The sequence below is a fragment of the Ochlerotatus camptorhynchus genome, unplaced genomic scaffold (assembly GCF_037179485.1).
Source record: "Ochlerotatus camptorhynchus isolate MF236.1 unplaced genomic scaffold, CSIRO-AGI_Acam_v1.1 ptg000087l, whole genome shotgun sequence".
Taxonomy (NCBI): domain Eukaryota; kingdom Metazoa; phylum Arthropoda; class Insecta; order Diptera; family Culicidae; genus Ochlerotatus; species Ochlerotatus camptorhynchus.
In genome coordinates this window covers 2,417,127-2,438,403 of record NW_027040577.1, presented here as the reverse complement: position 1 = coordinate 2,438,403, position 21,277 = coordinate 2,417,127, and the positions used below count along the sequence as shown (strand labels likewise).

The 21,277-nt window shown below is 40.6% G+C and overlaps 1 protein-coding gene across 1 annotated transcript; it reads left to right on the top strand.

The window, feature by feature from the left end:
* The first annotated feature begins 1,203 nt into the window (after positions 1-1,203).
* Positions 1,204-20,016, top strand: htt (huntingtin). The gene is made up of 14 exons (XM_065218480.1): positions 1,204-1,404; positions 1,466-3,022; positions 3,086-4,007; positions 4,073-4,723; positions 4,789-4,972; positions 5,034-5,287; positions 5,349-8,524; positions 8,587-8,684; positions 17,813-17,963; positions 18,027-18,330; positions 18,388-18,525; positions 18,582-18,841; positions 18,902-19,076; positions 19,147-20,016. Exons 1-14 carry the CDS (start codon positions 1,337-1,339, stop codon positions 19,897-19,899), a joined length of 8,691 nt encoding a protein of 2,896 aa, XP_065074552.1. The 5' UTR covers positions 1,204-1,336; the 3' UTR covers positions 19,900-20,016.
* The last annotated feature ends 1,261 nt before the right edge of the window (positions 20,017-21,277 follow it).

Genomic DNA, 21,277 nt, shown 5'->3' with positions numbered 1-21,277 from the left:
TACAGCAGAAATGTCGATCCGCAAACCATCGAAAACTCTATGAAGGAAAATTTTACGGCGTGCAAGCAGCTGATCGGATGTTCCGTCCGGAGTTGGTGTTGCGGGGCTTCCTTGTGACGACCCTCACCTGCCATGATTGCTACCATGTATCCTCGCGGCACGCCCGGACCTGATGCTCTTTTTCTTTGCAACCTGCAAACCGAAAGCCAGTCGTGCCGTTTCCAAAAAGAACAAGAACCTGCTCAATTCGGTGGTGGGATTGGGAACGGATTCCGGTGCCGGTGGAGGAGCCGACGAAAGAATGTCCGATGCGGGTGTGGAAATCAATCTAACGGACTCGAACACGATGCACGGAGCTTATTCGAATCAAAGCTCTCTAATTAAAATAAAATATTCAAAAGTATTCCTATTTTTGTTATTATTTATAACAGGAAAATATAAAAACAAGTATGCAATAAAATGAATGACAACAACATCAAAACCCAAACACGAATAAATAACGATTATACAAAGATATAATACGTGCACTTTATTCACTGCTATGTATAAAGCAATTTTGTACTAAGTTCGTATTCTCCTCCTTTATACCAAGCGGGCTCAGGAAAATCATTTGAGTGTAGCGAAGTGAGTCGAAGCAACCCAGCCGTATAGGTACATACTTGTATGCAACTTTTGCCACCATAACGACTCACATCTAATCAGTGGAGCTACATTAAGAACTGGGTTGTCCCTCGCCGACTGTTATGTTTACATTTTTTGTTGTTGCCGGCATCCGTTTCGGGGGCAGCCATAATCAAGCTATGCATTTAAAGTATATTGCAATTCTTTCCAAGTATTCTGTTAATATACTGTTAATAAATGATTGCAAAGGGAATGAAAATCATGTGTGCGAATAATACAAATATAATTCCTTCAAACTTCTTGAAGGTCATACTAATGATTTTTATATCGGCATTTATGAATGCGGCTGATTATTAAAAATCTGAGTGAAGGTCAGTTTTGTGTTTCCGCTGCGGATACAAAACAAGCAACCAGCTGATGGAAAAGTATCAACAAATTCACTCACACAAACGTGATAGGTAGAAAACAAAAAACCTTAGGTACGTCATCTGTCAAAGAGACGAAGAAAAAAAATTGTCCTGCTTTCTGTCAATAGGGTGTTGAAGTCGCTCCATCATTAGTCATAGAAGTTTATTTTTTCACCTTAGATGCATCGTTTGCAATATTCGTTGAGAGGTAGTGAAACAAATAGTAGATTTATTTCCAAGCCGTACTAGCTGCTTCCGAAAGGAGAACTGGGTTTGGCCCAATTCGGGCAAACCAAAGGATAGTGAAAATGGATAAACTTTCAATGTTCAGCAGTTTGCAAAAATCGATCGATACTCTCAAATCGACGGAATGCAGGTGAGTTTTTGTGTTTTGATTTTATCGAGAAGGTGCAGTCCCATGTTGGATTTTTTTTCAGTCAAAAAGAGAAGATTACTCACTTTGGCCAGATAAGCGAAACGATCGTTTCGTACAGATCCAGTTCAATGAGCAGCAACTTTCAGAACCACTTGAGTGCAGCCATTGGAACATTGTTGATGTTCTGTGAGGAAACCGATTCAACCATCCGGATGAGCGCCGAGGAGAATCTGAACCGGATTGTGAGATTCTGCGAAGGAAATGGAAGCATCGTTAGGGTCCAAATTGATTTGTATCACGAGATTAAGAAAAATGGAAACGAGAAAGCTCTCCGGGTTTGTTTGGCACTCTTTGGACACTACTGTGGAGCAATCAAACAACGCAAAGGAAAAACGTATGCACAAAATTTACTACCCTGCATTTTTGCCATTTCGAAGCGAAGGGAAACACAGGTGCTGGAGAGTTTGGCAACGTTTGTTGATGTTTTCACAAGAAAACTAGAAAGTTATATGACTGATGGAGAAGTTCTAAAAATAACGGAGGTATTCGTGGAAGATCTGGCTGCAGAATGTGCAACCAAGCGGCGATGTGCGGCTCAAAACATTGATTCGTTCATTGCGTGGTCCAGATGTCCTGAATTTTATGCAAATAACACCTTTAACCGATGCATTGAAATGCTGCTTAAAAATCAAGAACAGTATGCGGTATTGGGAGTGCTTACCTGTTTTCGCGGAATATTACCAATTGTGTTAAAACACTCAAATCCTGAAAAGTCTATAGAAATTCTGGACCTGGCCTTGCATTTTTTGAAAGATGGAAATCATAGTGTGGTAAACGCTGCACTTGAAGTTATTGCTATTATTTTGAACAATCTTCAGCCTTCAGCAAGAAAACTTCTGCTCTCGAAGGACTTGGAGCATCGATCATGTCTGTTGAAACGTAAAACTTTGAAAAATTCCGTTTTCAAAATCCATCTGAGCGAAAGTCTACTCGGTTCACGCAAATCCAGCACTGACGCTCGAATGGATTCAATCAAACCGGATAAAGGGATGTCATTTCTGCAAGTTACTTCAACTCCAACGAAATTCACACCGGGAGATGATAAATCTTTGGCATCCGCATCCGATTTGGAGATGGATTTCTTTCGAAGCATGGAGTTTGACAATTCGCTTCAGATGGCGAGTTGCAGTCCAGAGAAGGAAATGAAATCAAAACCCGGCCAAGCAGATAATGTGTCTTTGAAGAGTCAAAAATCCACCGATTCAATCGGTTCGTTTATCAACACTTTTCTTACGACCAGCTCGAGCGCTGGGGAATCGGTGAGTAAGTTTTTCCGAAAGTCATTTGATTCTCCGGCATCCGGGTCGACGCCTGCGAGAGAGGTTAATACCATGAGACGAGCGGATGAAGATGATCTGTCGCTGGAATCGCTGGCTAGTAGTCAAATTTCGATCCAAAGTAGTAATGCTGATACAATCAAGAATGAGCTGGACGTTATGTTGGAGGTTGATGATTCTATTGGGACGGAAACGGCTACTCTGGCAGAGGTGATCCGAGAAAGCACGATTCCTGAGATGGAGAATGCGGATGCAGATACACCAACGGCGTCCCTTGCGGGGTAAGTTCAAATGTTGGGCATTCGGCTGGATTTTTGTTAAAACGAATATTGATTTGTTTATAGAGCAATGGAGGATATCGACGAACCATCCGGGAGTCCTACGCGGGATGTTTTCATTGGTTTTATTTACGATCAAAATATTGTCGACTACACAGCCCGCCTCATTTCTTCTAAATTTCTGCTGTCAGGAACTCGACATTGCCTTATACCAGACTACTCTGTCCGTGTTTCAGTGAAAAGTATGTCGCTTCAAATCCTATCACTATGTGTACAGCTCCGACCAGAAGTTCTACTGCTTCCGCTGGAAAAAGACGAACCAAAGGATGAATTTGATGTGGTGGAAATTCTCAATCTGGAAGATGCAATCAATGAAATGGCCAACGAAGCCATTTTGGAGGCGGACGAGAATCCCTCTGCCGGTGGAGAAGCAGCGTCTGGTCTGGAAGCTGAAGGGCTGTTGGAAATAAAAGAGGACCACTTTGGAGATTGTGACAGCTCAACCTATTTTGAATACTTTTCACCTATGAGCATCAGTTTGGATCAAGGGCTGACGTCGCTGAAAACGAAACTGAAGATGGTGGAAGAAAATTTCAGTACGATGGCCACCGACAGTCAGGAGAAATTGAGTAAGGAATTGGATGCAATCCTTTCACAGTCTGATTGCAGCGGAGACTTGGTGAGGAGAGGAGAGCGAAGAAAGGAGCTATTGGTAGTTCCCAAAGTGGTTACGAGCAAGGGAGATGTGGTAACGAAGCGGCTTGCAGTCGATAAAGAAGACGAACAACAAATGATAGCTGATGTTTTATTGTTTTACAATCATGCCGATCCGATGCTGAAGGGAAATGTGTTGCTGATCATTGGAAACTTTTTAAAACTAGTGCTGGAAAACAATGCAAGCGTGGGGGCATTCCTCAGTGCCAATGACTGGAAGACTACATTGGGTAGCTTCCTCAATGAAGATACGTTGTTGCAGATTATTGTTCAGGTAACGATTCACTTACTTTACGGATGTATAAGGTTTTCTATTAAAGTGTAACACCTCTGTTTTAGGGCTTTACAGATGAGATTCACACGGTTGTGAACCAAGCCCTTATTGCGTTTGAGCTTGCGTTTACGCCCTTTTGCAAAAATCAACCTTATAGAGGTCCATTCGAGGAAGATCATAAGTCACTACCCAGTACATTCAGTTTTCATAAGCCATCCAGCACAAACCTTCTCACAAACATCGAACCACCACCCAGAATGACTGCAGGAAATCTACTCAATCAAATTTTGCTGGTTTTCCACAACAAATATTGGCTGGTGCAGTGCAAAGTTTGCGATGTAATTGTAAACTTGAATTTTGAGGTTCTAGAGGGTGTGGCTGGAGCTGAAAAGGCACACATAATCCAAGATAAGTGTCTACAGCATGTTTTGCTGCTGCTGCGAGATAACGATTTCAGAGTGCGAAACCATGCCGGCCAGAGTCTTGTTTGCTACATCGAGAACTCATCCGGAATTTGCAATATGGCTGGCGTACAAAGAGAAGAAGAAATCTTAGAATGCTTTGTTAAAGACTTTGTGCTGTCGAACTTTGCGCAACCGATCGATGTACGTAGTTTGCAAAGTTCTAGGGGTAGTCAAACTTTTGCTGAGAACACAGCGAAAATTTTGTACATTATGAGTAACCAACTTCTGAATGTGGGCGATCGAAACCAGTTGGTGAGCATATATTGGGTGAATCTTAATTTGAAGCGTAATCATGCAACATTACTTGTGTACTTTAGCTTGGAATCATCAACTTCTTGAAAGTGTTCATCTCTAAATACAACCCGTTTGAGTTTCTGAAAATTTGGAACGAATTCAACTTGCTGAATGTTTTATCAAGTTTGATGAATGAGCATACTGGAACTGCACTTGATTTAACTGCACAGAATGACTTGATGGAATTGTGTTCGACGCTTCTGATTGGTAAATGCCTATCAATTCTATCAGACGATCATTGATTAAATCTTCGATCTGCATATTTCAGTGACGGTATCGTCAAAACCAATCACCAGTGCAGACAACGAGACGATTGACAAATTCATCTTTCATATCCTCAAGATTTTAAACATCTACCAACATTTGCTTCTGCTGCCCGTTGTTGTTTCGAAGCCACCAAAAGGAGATTTGTTTGCTAATCCCAAAGAGCTGCAATTGGTCAATTGCTTTGGGTACTTTGGAAACGACCCTTTTTACGTTAAACTGTACAATCTGTTGAGGAATGCGTTCGAAAGTTATAAGGTTACTATTGACCAAATTACTCCCCCGGTAAGCGATCCTAACTAAACATTTCCATTCACAGATCACCATCTCCACCGACGTGGGGCAAAAGATGTTCGGTTTATTACGCACCACAATTGCCAGTCTCTGGCGCATACTGGAAATCAAAAGCATCTCTTCCATGACAAATGGTTTCAAGTTCATCGAGGAAGTCCTCCGGTACCTCATAACGTTTCTCTCGTATGAACCAGAGTACTGCGTTCGATGCACACAGTTTCTGCTGAGGTTTCTTTTCACCTGCAACTATGTCAATCGTCTAGATGAGGTAGACTATTTCCGCAAAACAAGCCAATTCCTGTCTCCATCTGATGTGGCTGGATGTAGAATGCTGCTCGATCGGTACTACGAGTTCTACAAATGCAAAACGGTTACTTCCGTTTCCGATCTGGGTAGCTACATTAAGCAGTTCGAACAGATGGTTATCGCATGTCTGAAGATCTACTCGAAAACAACAGCCAGGGTACAGGCCGTCATTCTCGAACTGCTTTGTCAGCTGCTTGATTTCAACATTAACTACCAGCTGTTGGACTCGAGTAATGTGTTTGTGGAAAGCATTCTGAAACATATCGAACTTTTAGAAACAGGATCTATTCCGGATTCGGAGCGACTAATGCCGAAAATCGTAAAATTTCTATTTCTGTTGTCCCACTCCAAAGAGCGCTCGAAAATCATCAACATTCCAAAGATCATCAATATCTGTGATAATTTGCTAGCAAATGCATTGATTCGAAAAACGGCCATAGCATCGCTTCAAGCCCTGGTACATGAAATATTTTTCCTGCACCGGATTGCTCCCGCTGATCGTACCAGCGAATTGATACTGGCAGAAGTTGGCACTCAGAAGGAAGTTATTTTGAACATGATGATTAAATTTCCCGAGGAGGTTCAGTGCTACGAAATTGCTCCGATGGTGTTGCTGGCAGAGAGGCAATCCGAACCAGGAAAATATGAGGCTGATATACTGAATGCATTGGTTGGGGCGATGCAGGAGAAGAAGCTGACCATAAGCTGCGACCAAGAAAGAGTGATTGTGCATAGAGTTTTGAAAGTATTGGATAAAGAAGTGATATTGGATAGAGCAGTGCTTCAAAATTTCTTGGAAATTGTTAGCGCAACCGCCAATAGAAAGGATTTATCACTCAATCAAAAGATGATCTATTATCAGCTGATTTTCGAAAACGTTCTACTGGCAACTGAGGAGATGTTTCTACTGGAGCAAGTGAAACAATATTTCAAAGAGGAGTCTTCGTCGGACGCAGAAAAAAAGTTCGTTAAGTTGATCGTCAATATTTTGTACGATGCAATTGAAGATTTTCAAGCACAAAAGGAAAACAACTGTCTCCGAGATAATCTAATAAGAATGATTTGCATATTTGGAAAATTCAGCAACTACCCAAAGATAAAGAAGCTTATGGCTGACACCATCAACATCAATAAGCTAGGTCAAAACAACCCAGATTTTCTGTTCCAGTCTCCGGTCATCGACTTTTTGGTTGACTATGACAAAGAGTTCAAAGCAATTCAGCTAACATTGAATGGAACTCGTGGAACGGTGACCTTCGAACAGTTGACCAAAGTGTTGATCAAAACTTTTATTGAACGCAAATCCACAAAATCCAACTGGTCCTCGTATGAGATTTCCCATCTCATCGATCATCACTTCACCATTCTATTGACCAACTTCAATACATTCCTCCTCGAATACGTCCCTTTAGCAGAGTATTCCGATGTGATTGTATCGAAAACAATTGCTAACCTCCACTCGACTGGTTCCAGTTTCAAATATTTCATTTTGCTGGACAAATCCCACCTGATTAGCCTTCCACTCTTAATAGAGAAGCTGACAGAGTTTCTTACAGAATCCAACGTTATAACTTCCCGCAGGTCAGCCCTAGTGCTAGATTCAAAACTAAACGCCTTGCTGAAAATTGATTCTTTAGAAAGCGAGAACGTCCAAAAAATCCTACCGCATCAAAAATTTAGCAAACTGTTCAACATCTTCACACCAGAGCGACGCAAAAAGTTTCCAAAACTATTCAAAACTATTCTGCTTCTGGTTCGCTTCTATGAAGGTCTGAGTCCCCCTGAAGATCTCGTTCCTCAAATCGACTTGCAAAACCTCAAACAGATAACCGTTGACGAAGCATGGTTTATGGATCAAATCAGCTTCCACTGTACCAGAAAATCGTATACTAAACCAAAGAACATCGCCCGCATGCTGCATGAAATTAACTCGGAAAGCAAACTTATCAACTTCCTGTCTAATAACGGCTTCAATTTCCGATTGCTGCGAGAAGTGATTGTTACTGCATTTGAAAATATGTTCCACGCTTTCCGCGTTGACTGCGTACAGTTCAATCCCCATCTGAACTATCTAAAGGTACATCCCATGCTGAAAGTAGGTTTGATCGTACTCATGAGAAAACTGGGTGAGATCAATTGCAGCCCGGAGAGCGAGTTGGATGAAAGAACCGTCCTGCACTGCGTCAAATCAACCATCTGCTTTCTGGAAAACATTTCTCGACTTGAACATCTCTGCCTGATGTACGTGGAAGCCCGTTTTATCGATCGTTTCGTCAAGGACCATATCCTGAAATCAAACTTTTATGAAACTCTACTGGTCTTTGCCAGAAATTGTGCCAAACTTCTTGCATCAAAGCTGAATACTACCAAACTGAACGACATCACCACACTAGAACAGTACCTCAAGTGTATCGATCTTATCTTGCGACAAAAGTGTCTCTGGACTGAACTCAATCAAAACGACAAATACTTGGCGGAGCAAAATCTGATCATACGGTTGATATTCAACATCGTAACAGAACATTTGCGAGAAAACCTCTTCCTGACACGATACCACCCGCCGGAGATATTCGCTGAACTCATCGCGCATCGTTACGATCAGGTGGAAGTATTCCTACAAGCTATACTGATAGCGCAGTACGTGTCCGAACGGGATACTATCAATGCTGGCGAAGATTTGGCGGAATGCTCGGAACAACAGTGGTTGCTGATGAGAACGACAGAATCGGTGGCAATTGCCTTGCTGAAAATGGATCGGTTCTATTCGGTTGCAATGACCCCCACGGAGGTGTTCAACTGTTACAGCCTAGATGTGGACGTTGAACCGTTGAAGCTGCCTTCGGTGCCGATCGACTACCTGTACGAACTGGACACTTTGGAAGTGTATTTGAAACGGTATGTAGCATTAGATTGTTAGGGCTATCATCGATTTACTTCATATTTATCTCTCTCTCCAGGGTAAATATTTTCGGATATTCATCGAAGCAGCAATTTGAAGAACTTTTCATGTCACTGCTGGTGCTGATAAACCGGGAAGGCGATCCTGCAATAATCAGTAAGTAAAGATTTAACAAAGCTGTCTACCATTGTTGATGTCTAAATAAGTGTAGGATACATACTTCTTTTTGCATTTGAAGCTCTTACAGTAGCTTTGGCATGTACTCAAATTACTGTCCTTTGAAGCACTTCCGCAGTTATTAATCGAGAGCCACCAGCACAATGCTACTCTAATGCTAGGAAAATTGAAAAAAATTCCATCCCGAATGATTTTCTAATCCAAACCGAGTATTTTCGGAACGGAAACAACGCGTAAAGGTCGAAAATCGGTGTTCAACGCCATTTTGGTATCCATGATAGTGGCCATCGGGTTCATAAAAGTGTCAAATACCCTATGGTTAATATTGGAACCATATGCAAAAGGTCTAAAGAACGGAAAGTCTAATCGACAATAAGTTGCATGGGGTTTTAGTATTACAGATCAAGATCCCAAAAATCGATGTCCGACTCTATTTCCGGAACCAAGATGGCGGCCATCGGGTTCAAAAAACTGTCAGATACCCTATGTCGCGGCCAAAAGATACTTTCTTCTCCGGTTAGGGAGAGTCTTTCGCTTACTAGGTTAGAAGCTGTTTTTTTGATTCTAGGAGTTTCTTTTTTCTCCGGTTAAGGAGAGAAGCTTTCACTTCTAGGCCGAAAGTTCTTTCGGATTCAAAAATGAGAAGAATCTGGAGTAACCTACGAACTTAGTTATTTTCCATTCTGTACAAAGTGATCTTAAATCTATGTGTCACATTAGCGATCTATAATTATGTAAAATCATTTCCTGTCACTATGAAATTTTCCATGTCCCTCTCAATACCGAACTTTAAGCTAATCCCTGCTAGTTATAATCGAATTTCTGCGCGGGCTTAAAAAGGGCTACTCTATGTTTTCGAGTCCTTATATACTATGTTCTTTTCGGAACCGGGATTTCTCAATATGCTCATGAATTTATTGCTGCGAAATCTGTTTGCATAGCAGTGGTTATGAAAAGAGAAAGTCGATGAAGAGAATCGATTAAAGCAGATAGGACCATTTGAAAGGCAGCTACCACACCTGCGTAGAATATCGCACCCATTCAAATACACATGGGCCGGACCAACGGCTTTACTTCCCTTCCGAAGGAAGACATGACCAGAGATTTTAATGCCGCAGAAAACCCCCACCGACCTCAGCTGTGGTCCATTGGGGTGAGAAAGCAGTCACGCTATCACTACACCACCGGCGCCGGCGCAATCTTTGTCTGACTTGTCAACATTGACGTATGATCGAACCAACGAGCCAAAAAAAAAATCGGCTTCAAGCAAAGTGTTCTTGGATGACTTTCGTGCCACCGGAGGGCCTAACTTATTCGTAACACACTCGTGTATCCTTCATCTTGTTCTTATATTTCGTCCGGTTGTCGGCAGCCATTTGCCACGTTAGATGGTTCCAGCAATAGAAAAAAATATTTTAGAAAAAAAATTCCAACATTTATCTTGTGCCCATTTGTTTTGCGAATGAAGGTGGCGTAACCCCTTATTTAACCCCCCTTCCTGCACCAACAGGAGCGTTTGGTAAAAGAAATGCTCGTTTCCCTGGTAATCTGACCGTTTTTAATCTAATTTTTTTTTACTTTGACCAGGGTTACTTCCACTCACTTCGCTATAAAAAAATGTTTTTCGGAACTATGGAATCATTGGATGCTATTTATGAAAGTTTGTTCTTGTGGAAGGTATGTATTTGACACATAGAACCTGTCAATTTCACTTTCAGTGCGTCACAATCAGCGAATTTATGACTCGTGAGCATTCACTCAGAGTGAGCGCTTACGAATCATAAAATCACTGATTGTGACGCACTGAAAGCAATAATGACAGGTTTTATGTGTTAAACACCTACTACACTACTAACTATCATTATAATATCTAATGATTTCATAATTCCGAAAAACAATTTTTTATAGCAAGTGAGTGGAAGCAAGCCTGCTTTGAACCCCGCTAATCTGCACGTCGTACCTTACCTTGCCAATCAGGCTAAGGCCTTTTCGTCCTCTGCTGTCCGAAGAAGTCTTCTTCACTCTACTCGACCTGTGATCACACTTCGCCAACCTCGTAGTCTGCGAAGGGTTCGCAGGTCGCTTTCCACTTGGTCGATCCACTTTGCTCACTGCGTGCCTCCTCTTCTTGTCCCTGTTGGGTCGCTTTCGAGGACCATTTTCACTAGGTTGTCGTGCGGCTTTCTTACAATGTGCTCAGCCCACCGGAGTCACCCAATTTTTGCAGTGTGGAGGATGGATGGTTCTCACAGCAGCTGGTGTGCAATTCGTGGTTCGTTCGCCTCCTTCACGTTCCATCATCCATCTGCACTCCACCGTAGATAGTACGCAACACCTTCCGATCGAAAACACCAAGGGCGCGTTGATCCTCCACGAGCATAGTCCAGGTTTTGTGGCCGTAGACCGGAGCGTCCTCGGGAGTCCAAAGTAGGCATGATTCCCTGCCATAATGCGTCTTTGAATTTATCTGCTGGTATCATTTTCGGTGGTCACCAGTGAGCCCTAATACACGAACTCGTCAACCACCTCGATTTTGTCACCGTCAATCTGAGGTGGGATCGGGGTGGGAGGCTAACACTGTTTTCCCTAGAACCTCTTCCTCTCATGTATTTCGTCTTTGTTTCGGATGGAACTCAGCGGTCAAAAATAACAAATGGACTGTATAGTTTTTTACATCCGTACTCTACGGTAAGGTTAACTACCCCATTTCCGGCCTATTAAGCACAGCCCGCACTTAGTCTTTCTTAATCTAGCGCAGTTTAGCTCCAAATGGAATGTTATTATCACTGATGGCTTCCAATTTTATTTACCTTTCCGTACATACCGTAAGATTTGATAAAGAGAAACCAATCGTTGAGATATTGTCAAAAGTCTAACACTGCTTCTTGACGCCAAACTCGGCCTACGGATTCTAAACTCGGCCTACCGCATTGCAACGCGATTGAAACGCCAATGAATTCACTTCGGCCTATCGGATGAAGATAAAAAATGATTCGGTCGGAGCGCTTCTTTTGTTTATGGGAATAATGGGTGCAAACCTTTATATCACGCGTTCTCATTGACTTCGTTCGGTAGCTTATTAACTAAAGTATCGTACCAAACGCATAATTGACTTGTTAACTCTGAAATCATGGATTTATTTGAAGTTGTCTGCTCGATAGGCCCAAAATGGGCGATTAGGCCGAAGTAGTTCTTTACCCTATTCTGAATTCTCTGCTTCCCTTCTCTAACTGGAAGACGCGTAACAAGAAAATCTAGTTAAGGAACTGTCAAAACTGCGCTTGAGGGATAGGACATCGACCTACTCTACACTGAATCAAAAATACAGGTTTAGATTTTTCACTTAACATCCTCCCACCCAGGAGCCGGATGGCTCAACTTATCCGTCTGGCTGGTCCGTTCTACATCTTCTACGGGTAGAACAGCAATTTGCGTTGTAGATCGCTTGTACGTGCCATTGTTGGTTCGTACGGTTACCACCCGAACAACGCCATCATTTCCAGGGTGAGTTTTCATAATACGCCACAGTTTCCAAGTTTGCGGTGGCAAATTATCATCATTCATTATCACCAACAGTCCTTCACGAAGCAACGTGGGAGGTTTGTTCCATTTGCTGCGCTTCTGCAGTCCAGTTATATACTCAGATGACCATCTTCGCCAAAACGATTGCTTTCGTTTTTGGATCAATTGGTAACGAGACAACGTATTTTCCTTGAGACCATCGTAGCACGGTTCGGTTATAGCTGTCAATTCTCGGCCAACCAAGAAATGGCCAGGACTTAACGCCTCATAATCCATCGGATCGTCGCTTTGCGGTATTATTGGCCTTGAATTTAGGATGGATTCAATCTGAATCAGCAATGTTGTCATCTCTTCATAGGTGAAGTACGATTCGTTCATCACCTTATACAGATGACTCTTCATACTTTTTACTCCGGATTCCCAAAGTCCACCTTGGCGCGGAGCCTTCGGTGGATTGAAACTCCACGAGATTCGAGGCTGACAAAAATCTTCAAGCTTGTTCTCCAGCAATTGAGATTTCAGCAACTCTCTCAATTCAGCCAATTGTCGCTCAGCGCCGACAAAATTGGTTCCATTGTCAGAAAACATCTCAGTGACATTCCCACGGCGTCCAACGAATCCCTCTGCAGATAAGGAACTCACAAGCTCAAAATGTATCGCTTTAGTAGTCATACAGACGAAAACACTAACGTACGACTTGATCGGTGTCTTCGACCGACGTTGCTTCAACAAAAAAGGGCCTGCGTAGTCTACTCCCGTTCTAGCGAAAGGCTGAGCAGCGGTGACGCGTGCAATCGGCAAATCACCCATAAGGGCCTGTTCATAAACTACGTAGACAGTTTTTTTTTGGGATTCTTGACCCCCCCCCCCTCCCCTTGCGTAGACAATTGTCCATACAATTTTTTTAAAATTTGTATGGGCCGTGGATAATTGCCACCCCCCCCCCCCTAAACTGTCTACGTAGTTTATGAACAGCCCCTAAACTTCTGTACATCCTTCGGCTTTAGTCTGAAGCATTTGATGCACTTCCCTAGGACGCGTTTGATCGTACGCTTCGCATTTACTGGCCAAAATTGTTGCCTGATTTTAGCCAATAATCCATTTAGACCGACGCACAGTGGTGCCAAGGGTATCAAAACACGCGCTTTTTTATTTACTCTGAAATGGTTGATTAAAGGTACTAGGTGTCTTCTGAGAAGTTTCTTGGGTAACACCACTCATTTTTATGGTGAAGAAAATTAAAGATTAATCCACCTAACAGTGAGATGCAAAGTTTATTTTTTTAATATGATGAGATACAAAATAATTGTTTCCGGCAAAGCTGTAGAGAACATTACTGTGAACAACTTTGCTTGAGACTATAACTTTCTAGTTCTTATAACTACTGAGATATAAAGGTTTTTTTTTTGTGGAGACATCGTTAAAATAAATTTTGTACCTGTAAGTTTTTCTACAATATTTATACATGTTTGGCATGTTCTACAAAGATGTTAAAAATATCAATTCACATATCTTTTAACAAGACTGCAAAATGCTATCATTAATATTTGACAAGTTATTTACATTTTTTGGTTGAAAATTACCCAACTTTCAATACCAATAACTTCTAAACGGGCAAAAACGAGCAGGCTATTCTTTGAGCAATTGGAAGCAGTGCTGAGATTTGTCATTGTCATTGACAGACTTTCGCGCGATATTGACAAAATTGTTCGTCACATAGTCACTGACAGACTTGATCCTCAAAAAAACCTTCGTCAAAATCTCATTCATTTTTTCGTCAATGACAAAGATTCACCTGGTAACAAAAAGTGTAATTTAGTACATTCTGTGTCGCATTATTGTTATCCAAGAAGCTCAGGACGTAGACTGTTATCGAGTAGGTGTGAAAAGAGGCATACAAATGGACAACCAAGCAACGTGGGTTATTTCTAGTGACTAACAAAATGACTCGGGATTAAAATCAGACCACCCCCAAACGACCCTTGACTAAATCGCTTATGTACTTTAAATATTTTTCGATTTTGTCAATAAACAATAACAAAACGATAATGTAAATCGTTTTATTTTATTAGTATTAATATTTGTTTTTTTTTCAATAATAATATTGATTATTAGACCTAATTTAATTAGAATTTTATTGGGATGAGATGGGTTAGGTTTAGTTTCATATTGTTTAGTTATTTATTTTCAAAATTTAAAATCTTATAATGCTGGAATATTAACAGCTTTATCAAATCGAATTGGAGATGTTGCCTTATTATTGGCTATTGCTTGAATATTAAATTATGGTAGTTGAAATTATATTTTTTTATTTACCTAGATATAATAAAGTCAAATTTTGAAATAATAGTTATTGGAGGATTAGTTATATTAGCTGCTATAACTAAAAGAGCTCAAATTCCATTTTCTTCTTGACTACCTGCAGCAATAGCTGCTCCCAACCCTGTTTCAGCTTTAGTTCATTCTTCAACTTTAGTAACAGCAGGAGTTTATTTATTAATTCGGTTTAATATTTTATTAGCAAACACTTTTTTAGGTCAATTTTTATTATTAGTTTCTGGATGTTACATTGCCAACATTTCAAAGGGGCGTAATTGCTGTTGTAAACAATGGCTTTAGCTATCGATTTCTCGCTAATAAAATCCCATTCTTCCAAATTAACAATGCTAGTTGGTAAAGAAAACATTCCTCTAACTGCTAGTGTCATTATTCTTCATGAGTGAGCTTTTATTCAAGAGAAATCGACGGCTAAAGCCATTGTTTACAAAAGCAATTATGCCCCTTTGAAATGTTGACACTGACATTTCGAATTTCATGAAACACAGCGGATCGTTTCTTATCCTCTAGGCCGGCGCACAATGCATACGTTTTCGGGTTTTTTGACACATAATGCATGGGCTAACTTTCAAAAAACCTGAAAACGTATCTATTGTGCACCGGCCTTCTCACTCCACTAAAAATCCCGTAGGCAAAATATTAATCATTGCGTGAAAGTAGGGGTTGCCCCGGTACACACTCTATTTCTAAACAACCCAAATTTGAGAAGGATGCACTGATGCTCGTCAAAAGTAGGGTACCCCAAATTGAGTAAACAAAGTTTAGACAAACAAGATGGAAAACATCGACCTGAATCCGAACGATGTTGTTTATTTGTCATCTTGTCAGTTCCAACATTGTTTGCTCAATTAATCATTTTGTCAAGTTTCTGCATTCATGTTCCATCAGATGTCACTGCTGTTGTTTTCGGTTACATCTATCGGAAACTACACACAATCTGTTTTCCTATGATTGTTCACAGAGGACACTGCAGTGCAAAACATGTCTGGTTTCTCTATATATGCATTTAGATTAACATCCGAAGTCCCTCCCTTTTTACACATTCTGCACACAAAATTGCTCACCCCTCAAAGAATGTCCGGCCAATTTTTATATATGGGGCGAGGCAGAAAGTATCTTTTGCGCAGAATATGTAAAAAAGGAGGGATTTCAAATGTTAAAGCAAATGCATGTATAGAGGTACCAGACATGTTTTGTAGTGTCAGGTACTCTATTTTGTAATCTGTGAAAGGGAAATCACAAATCGAGTGTCAACAAAATACATGACATGCTGAGAGATTGAGGTCGTGAGAGCAAATTCTCTCTCTCAAATTTGAATATTTGGGCTCTCTGAGAACTGGTAGTAAAGCAGGTAAAACTGTATGGGGAAAAATCATTTTTATTTTATTGTAGCTTATCTATTTAACAATAATTTCCGGAAAAAAAAACTGAACGACAAAGTCCCTGATTAATTTCTTTAGGTTGTCGTTCACTTTTTTCACCTGAATATGCACCGAAAGTGAATTATTTCCATTTCTCTCAATTTCTATATGAGGTTTTTTATCACTTCCTATCAGCGGAACAGCGCCATCTCTGTGGAAAATCGTCGAACAAAATGATTAATTTAGGTTAGCCCTACTTTTGACGGATTAGTAGATCCTACTTAAATTTGGGTTGTTTAGAAATAGCGTGCAGTCAATCCTGCCGTCAAAATAAACTTCACGGCAAAGGAGACTGACTCATATTTGAGTACCGTTTACTTAAACTTACAAAAGCGTAGGACACTCGTGGAATGAGTAAATTTTGTTTATTAAATATGAGTAAATGTCACTCAAATTTGATTGATTGAACCATTTTTTGTCGTGTTTGCCGTATTAGATGCTAGATAATAGCTTCTTTTATCGAACTATGTGTTGAAAATAGCTGAAAGCTACTTGGCCGTGGCGAGGCAAAAAAAAAATCTACAAGGAAATTCTGTTAATGTTACTTAGGAGTTAATGCATTGTTCGGCTTGCTATCAATTGACTTGACGGTTATGTGTATGTGCGGTCGTGAGACGATCTATTTGGCTTTATTTTTATTTTAAAAGCATCGTGATTTATGTTATCTTGTCCAACCAGAAAGAAACACTGTCTCTTTCATTCTCGTCAGTTCTTACGCGAAAAGCGAAAGTGACGTCAACAATGTGTATACGTATGAATGAGAAGGAGTGAAAAAGAAGTTCGATTTCACATGGCGAACCTTTGTAGATCGAGGTTCATCTTCGATAGGACGAAGTTGCATCGATATAGACCCAATTTGGAATGGTGACAGTGAAATCACTACTGCAGCTCAATTATTACATTAGATACGGTATAAATGTAATGTAATTGCAGGTTTCATATTAGACCGAGGCTAGGGACATATACCCTACCACCTACGAATTTATTCGTGTTACTCAGAGGTGTCGTAGTAAAATTTGTTTATTATAAAGAAAACCAAATATCGGTTTCCAAGAACTGAACGCCGGCAAATCACGACTATCCTCGCCTAAAGCATTGAGCCTTTCTCTAAAGTATTCATAAATAAAAAAAACTATCTATTATCGAATTAGCAATATAAGTACACTCAAATTAAGCGAAGCTAACTGGTTTGCTAATAGTTTAAGAATTTAACTACATCGCTAGCGGCGCCGGTGGTGTAGTGGTAAGCGTGATAACCTCTCACCCCAGCAGGCCTACGTTCAATCCCAGTCGGCGCCGCCGGGATGTTCTGAGGCAGAAAGTCTGGCGCACAATGTATAATTTTCCGGGTTTTTTTTTGTTGACAGATAATGCATGGGCTAACTGTCAAAAAACCTGAAAACTAAGGTAAGGTTGTTGAGGGAAGTAAAGCTGTTGAGGGAAGTAAAGCTGTTGATCCCCGGTTCATGAGATGATGGGTCGATAGGTAGGGTCCAGGTGTGGGAGCTGCCTCTCTGGCGTCGGTAGCATTCGCTATTAGCGAATAGCGAATTAGCAAAAAAAATGTGCCCACCACTGCATAACCATATGACAATCAAATCAAATTGAGTGCCCAGGATCACATTCTGACCATGTTACGGATGAAGTATCCAATTTTTAACTATCACCTAAACTCTACTATTTTATAGAAAATGTTATTCTGAACATATCTTCTGAAGTATGTAGTTGTGATTCTCAATCCACCAATGATCTCTTAGAGTAGGCAATATTCTCCAACTCCCACGTCAAAAAATGTCCCAAACATATATTTTTGTTTTATATACATAGGTTTCCAAGAGCAGTACGAGATCAAAAATATGTGCTTGCGTGCGATCAGTAATTTACTACTGACATGCTACAAATATCCGCGGATAGGCTTCGGCGATGGGAAATTCCATCACGTTCCTCGAAATTCACCCATCAAATGTGAAACTATAGGGTAAGCGCTGCTATTTCTGACTCTCGTGAAATATTGCCTAATTTCAATTACCCATATTTTCAGCTTAAAGAAACTCCATAACATCCAGCTTTTGATCCCGTCGAACAGCGTTTTCTATCAACCAAATTTGGAGCGGAATTTGTTGGTTGCGACTAAAGATGAGGGTCAATGCCTCGGTGACAGTGCAATAGGAACAGAGTCGTTTGGGGCGAATCAGTTTGCTGTTTGCTACTCGTGGCAAACCATGGAGAGTACGGATAACGAATCCCTAGTTGCGAAGAATATTAAGTACTTCATTGAGAAGGCCAATTTGGATGTGAAAAGTTCGGTGCAGTTGATTTACGACCTTTTTGAGCAGATGATAGAGGTTTGAGCGATAAGGCGTTGTAGAAAATTTCGAAGATTGGAATTTTTTTTTTTGCAGGATAATTTTGCCTTGGCTTTACCTCACCTGGTGCATTTTTGTGAGATTTGTGAGAACAGAGATCAAATTCGTCATCTCTACACCTTGGTGCTTGGATTGCAGGAAAGAGTCGCCATGGAGGATACGTTGTCGCAGCAGGTTTGTATTTGAAACGAGTTCTTTATTATATTACTCAAACAAAGTTTCTTTCACAGCACATAATATATCTACTGTGCAAGATGGCAGCACTGCTAGTACCAACGATGGCTGAGTTGACTCATCTTTGTACGATCATTCCAACGTACTTGAAGAGTACCCAACTGTACATCAGAGATGCAACACTAAATGGACTGATTTGCTTACTGGAATGCCTAGTAACTTCCAATACCACCATGGGTGGCTTGAGCGAAGAGCTGCAGTTACTGAGAATTATAATCGTCAACTATATTGTCAAGCACGGCATTATCGATGAAAGGTACTTTCGTTTTCCAAATGATGCTAACTTTTCACACATTTATTCCCTAAATTATTCCAGTGCAACAACGTTCAGTGACACTCACACGAAGCTGGTATGGACATTAAACTTTTATCTTATCGAAAACACGTCCCGATTTGTCTCGGATTGCAATTTGCCGTCCAATAGTATTATTTCAGCAAATAACATTCTGAAAAGGACGACAAATTTGGAAATCTACCTCTGTATACTGAATGTAAGTAATATAGACCAAGCTGCATATTGGGGACGATTTCTATCTTCTAATGATTGTTCAATTTGTTTAGGGCTTGGAAAGACTGGTCCTCACAAACACAACCGGCCGGCAGCTGCTGGAGAAGATTGAAAAACTGGCCCTCGATTTGGTCAAGCTAGATAATGAAATGTTTTCCCTGTCGGCATTGAAGCTTCTGCTAACCTGCATCTACCATAGTTCAACCGAGCAGCTGGAAAATACGGAGCGTTCCAATGGTATCGTACAGGACGAGCCTGAGATCATCATCCAACAAATCGAAAAAATCGAAATCCTCTTTGCAAAGATTCGCACTACAACCCCTCAGGGAGCAAAGATCTTTGGTGACGTCCTGTGTCAGCTGATTCGTGACCTATTACCACCGAATGAAATTCTCACTAAGGTCTTCAAAGAGCTTATGCTGAACCAACCCAACCCGGACATCATCGCTACCGTAACCTACCAAGTGTTCCGCTCAGCAATCGATTGTTCCTACCTGGCTCTGTTGCAGGAATGGTTGCTGTGCTCCCTGCCAAATTTTCTAGCATTCCCTCAGATTAACAAATCCGTTTGGTGCCTCACAGTGATATTCTTGTCCGCTTCACTAAACCAACATCTTCTGAAGATCTTTCCGGAGGTTCTTTCATTGCCTTCATATCAGCAGCTGAACGAACGAGAATTACACAATTTCATTCTATCAGCAAAGGATTTCTACCGTCGTTTGGATTCATCGCAAAAGGTTAAATTTAAGGAAATATTTCAGCAGAGCGATTCTTTCGTGTATCAGAGTCTGATGCGTTGTCTGTGAGAAGGTTTCAGAAGGTGCGATTTTATCTTTACGTGTTTACTAAAAGTGCAACAGTTTATGTTATTTTTACAGGAAGAAAAACTCTATATTGTATTGCTATTTATGACAAATTTGAATTAGTAATATAAACTAAAACGTTGAACTCGAATAATCAAAAAGGTGTGTTTTTCTATTTCCCGAAATCTTTTGTTTGCTTCATTAAACAAAATTACTTCTTGTTCGATAACATTTCAACTCGTGTTCTTCAGCGCGAGAAACATGAGGCCATATTAATAAAAAAGAGTTAACTTTTCTTTCCCGTGCTTTTCTTACCAAATGACTAAAGAAAACTGTTTCATTCATATGACCTATAGTTTCTAAACATAACGCCATGCCCCTCTCCTGGCTTTTTTTTTCAAAAATAGTCTTCATTATGCGAGTTGATACCGCTGTATAAATATCAACGTCCAATCTTTCCACCATTAAAATGTGTCTCAAACAATTTCTGACTAGTGTCCAAAAATGCTCATATCCGAAAGCTATACCAAATACGTCCCGGATGGTGGATATCTGTACTTATTGCCCCGATGTTCCAGAAGCTATCCGAGAAAGATAACGAACTTATTTGACGGCAACGACTTCAACAAACCAGAATTATTGTAACATGCACCCTAGGGTGGCTTATAGGGTATTTGCGTGACCTCTAAACCACAGACAAAAATACATAGCTCTTGGAAGGAAATTATTCAAAAATATTGTCAAGCGTATTTTGCATGCACACTAGCACCCTCTATCATGCACTTTCCCAAGCATTGGTCTGCAACCGGAGCATCCCTCGTTCAGGAATTTTTTTTCACTGGTTGCTTTTCCTTCGATCTGTCAACACGCCAGCTGTGTTGAATAAAAACAAAACAAATGCAAGTCAGTGATGTCGGTTTGATTCAATTTTGCAGAAATACGGATCCGTAGGAGGTATTCACAGAAGCTCAGACTTTTATTAGGGATTTGTTTTGTTTGTTTAGTGTAATTTGTCTTTTGCTGACCGTTAGTTTTGGGGAAATTTTTCGTGAGAGATAATGCTGTTTTTGGAATAAGGGTTTCTACCCAATAAATTTCGATGGTAGTGAAGCTGGCTCGATCTCTCTTTTTAGGAAGATTACACTTGGACTTGCCCTGAGGCAGTCTCATCCAGGCAAACTCAGCATGTGGTCTCCTTTACCGGAGTGGCGCTTAAGCCCCATGCTTACCCAAGATCGACCAGTGACGGCTACAATGTTCTTATTTTAATATTAATACCAAATTTAATAGACTATGTATTCACATTTTTATGAGGTCCTGAATTTGGCTAAGTTTTACTAAGTATGAAATCCAAAATACGTATGTGCATAGGACCGAAATA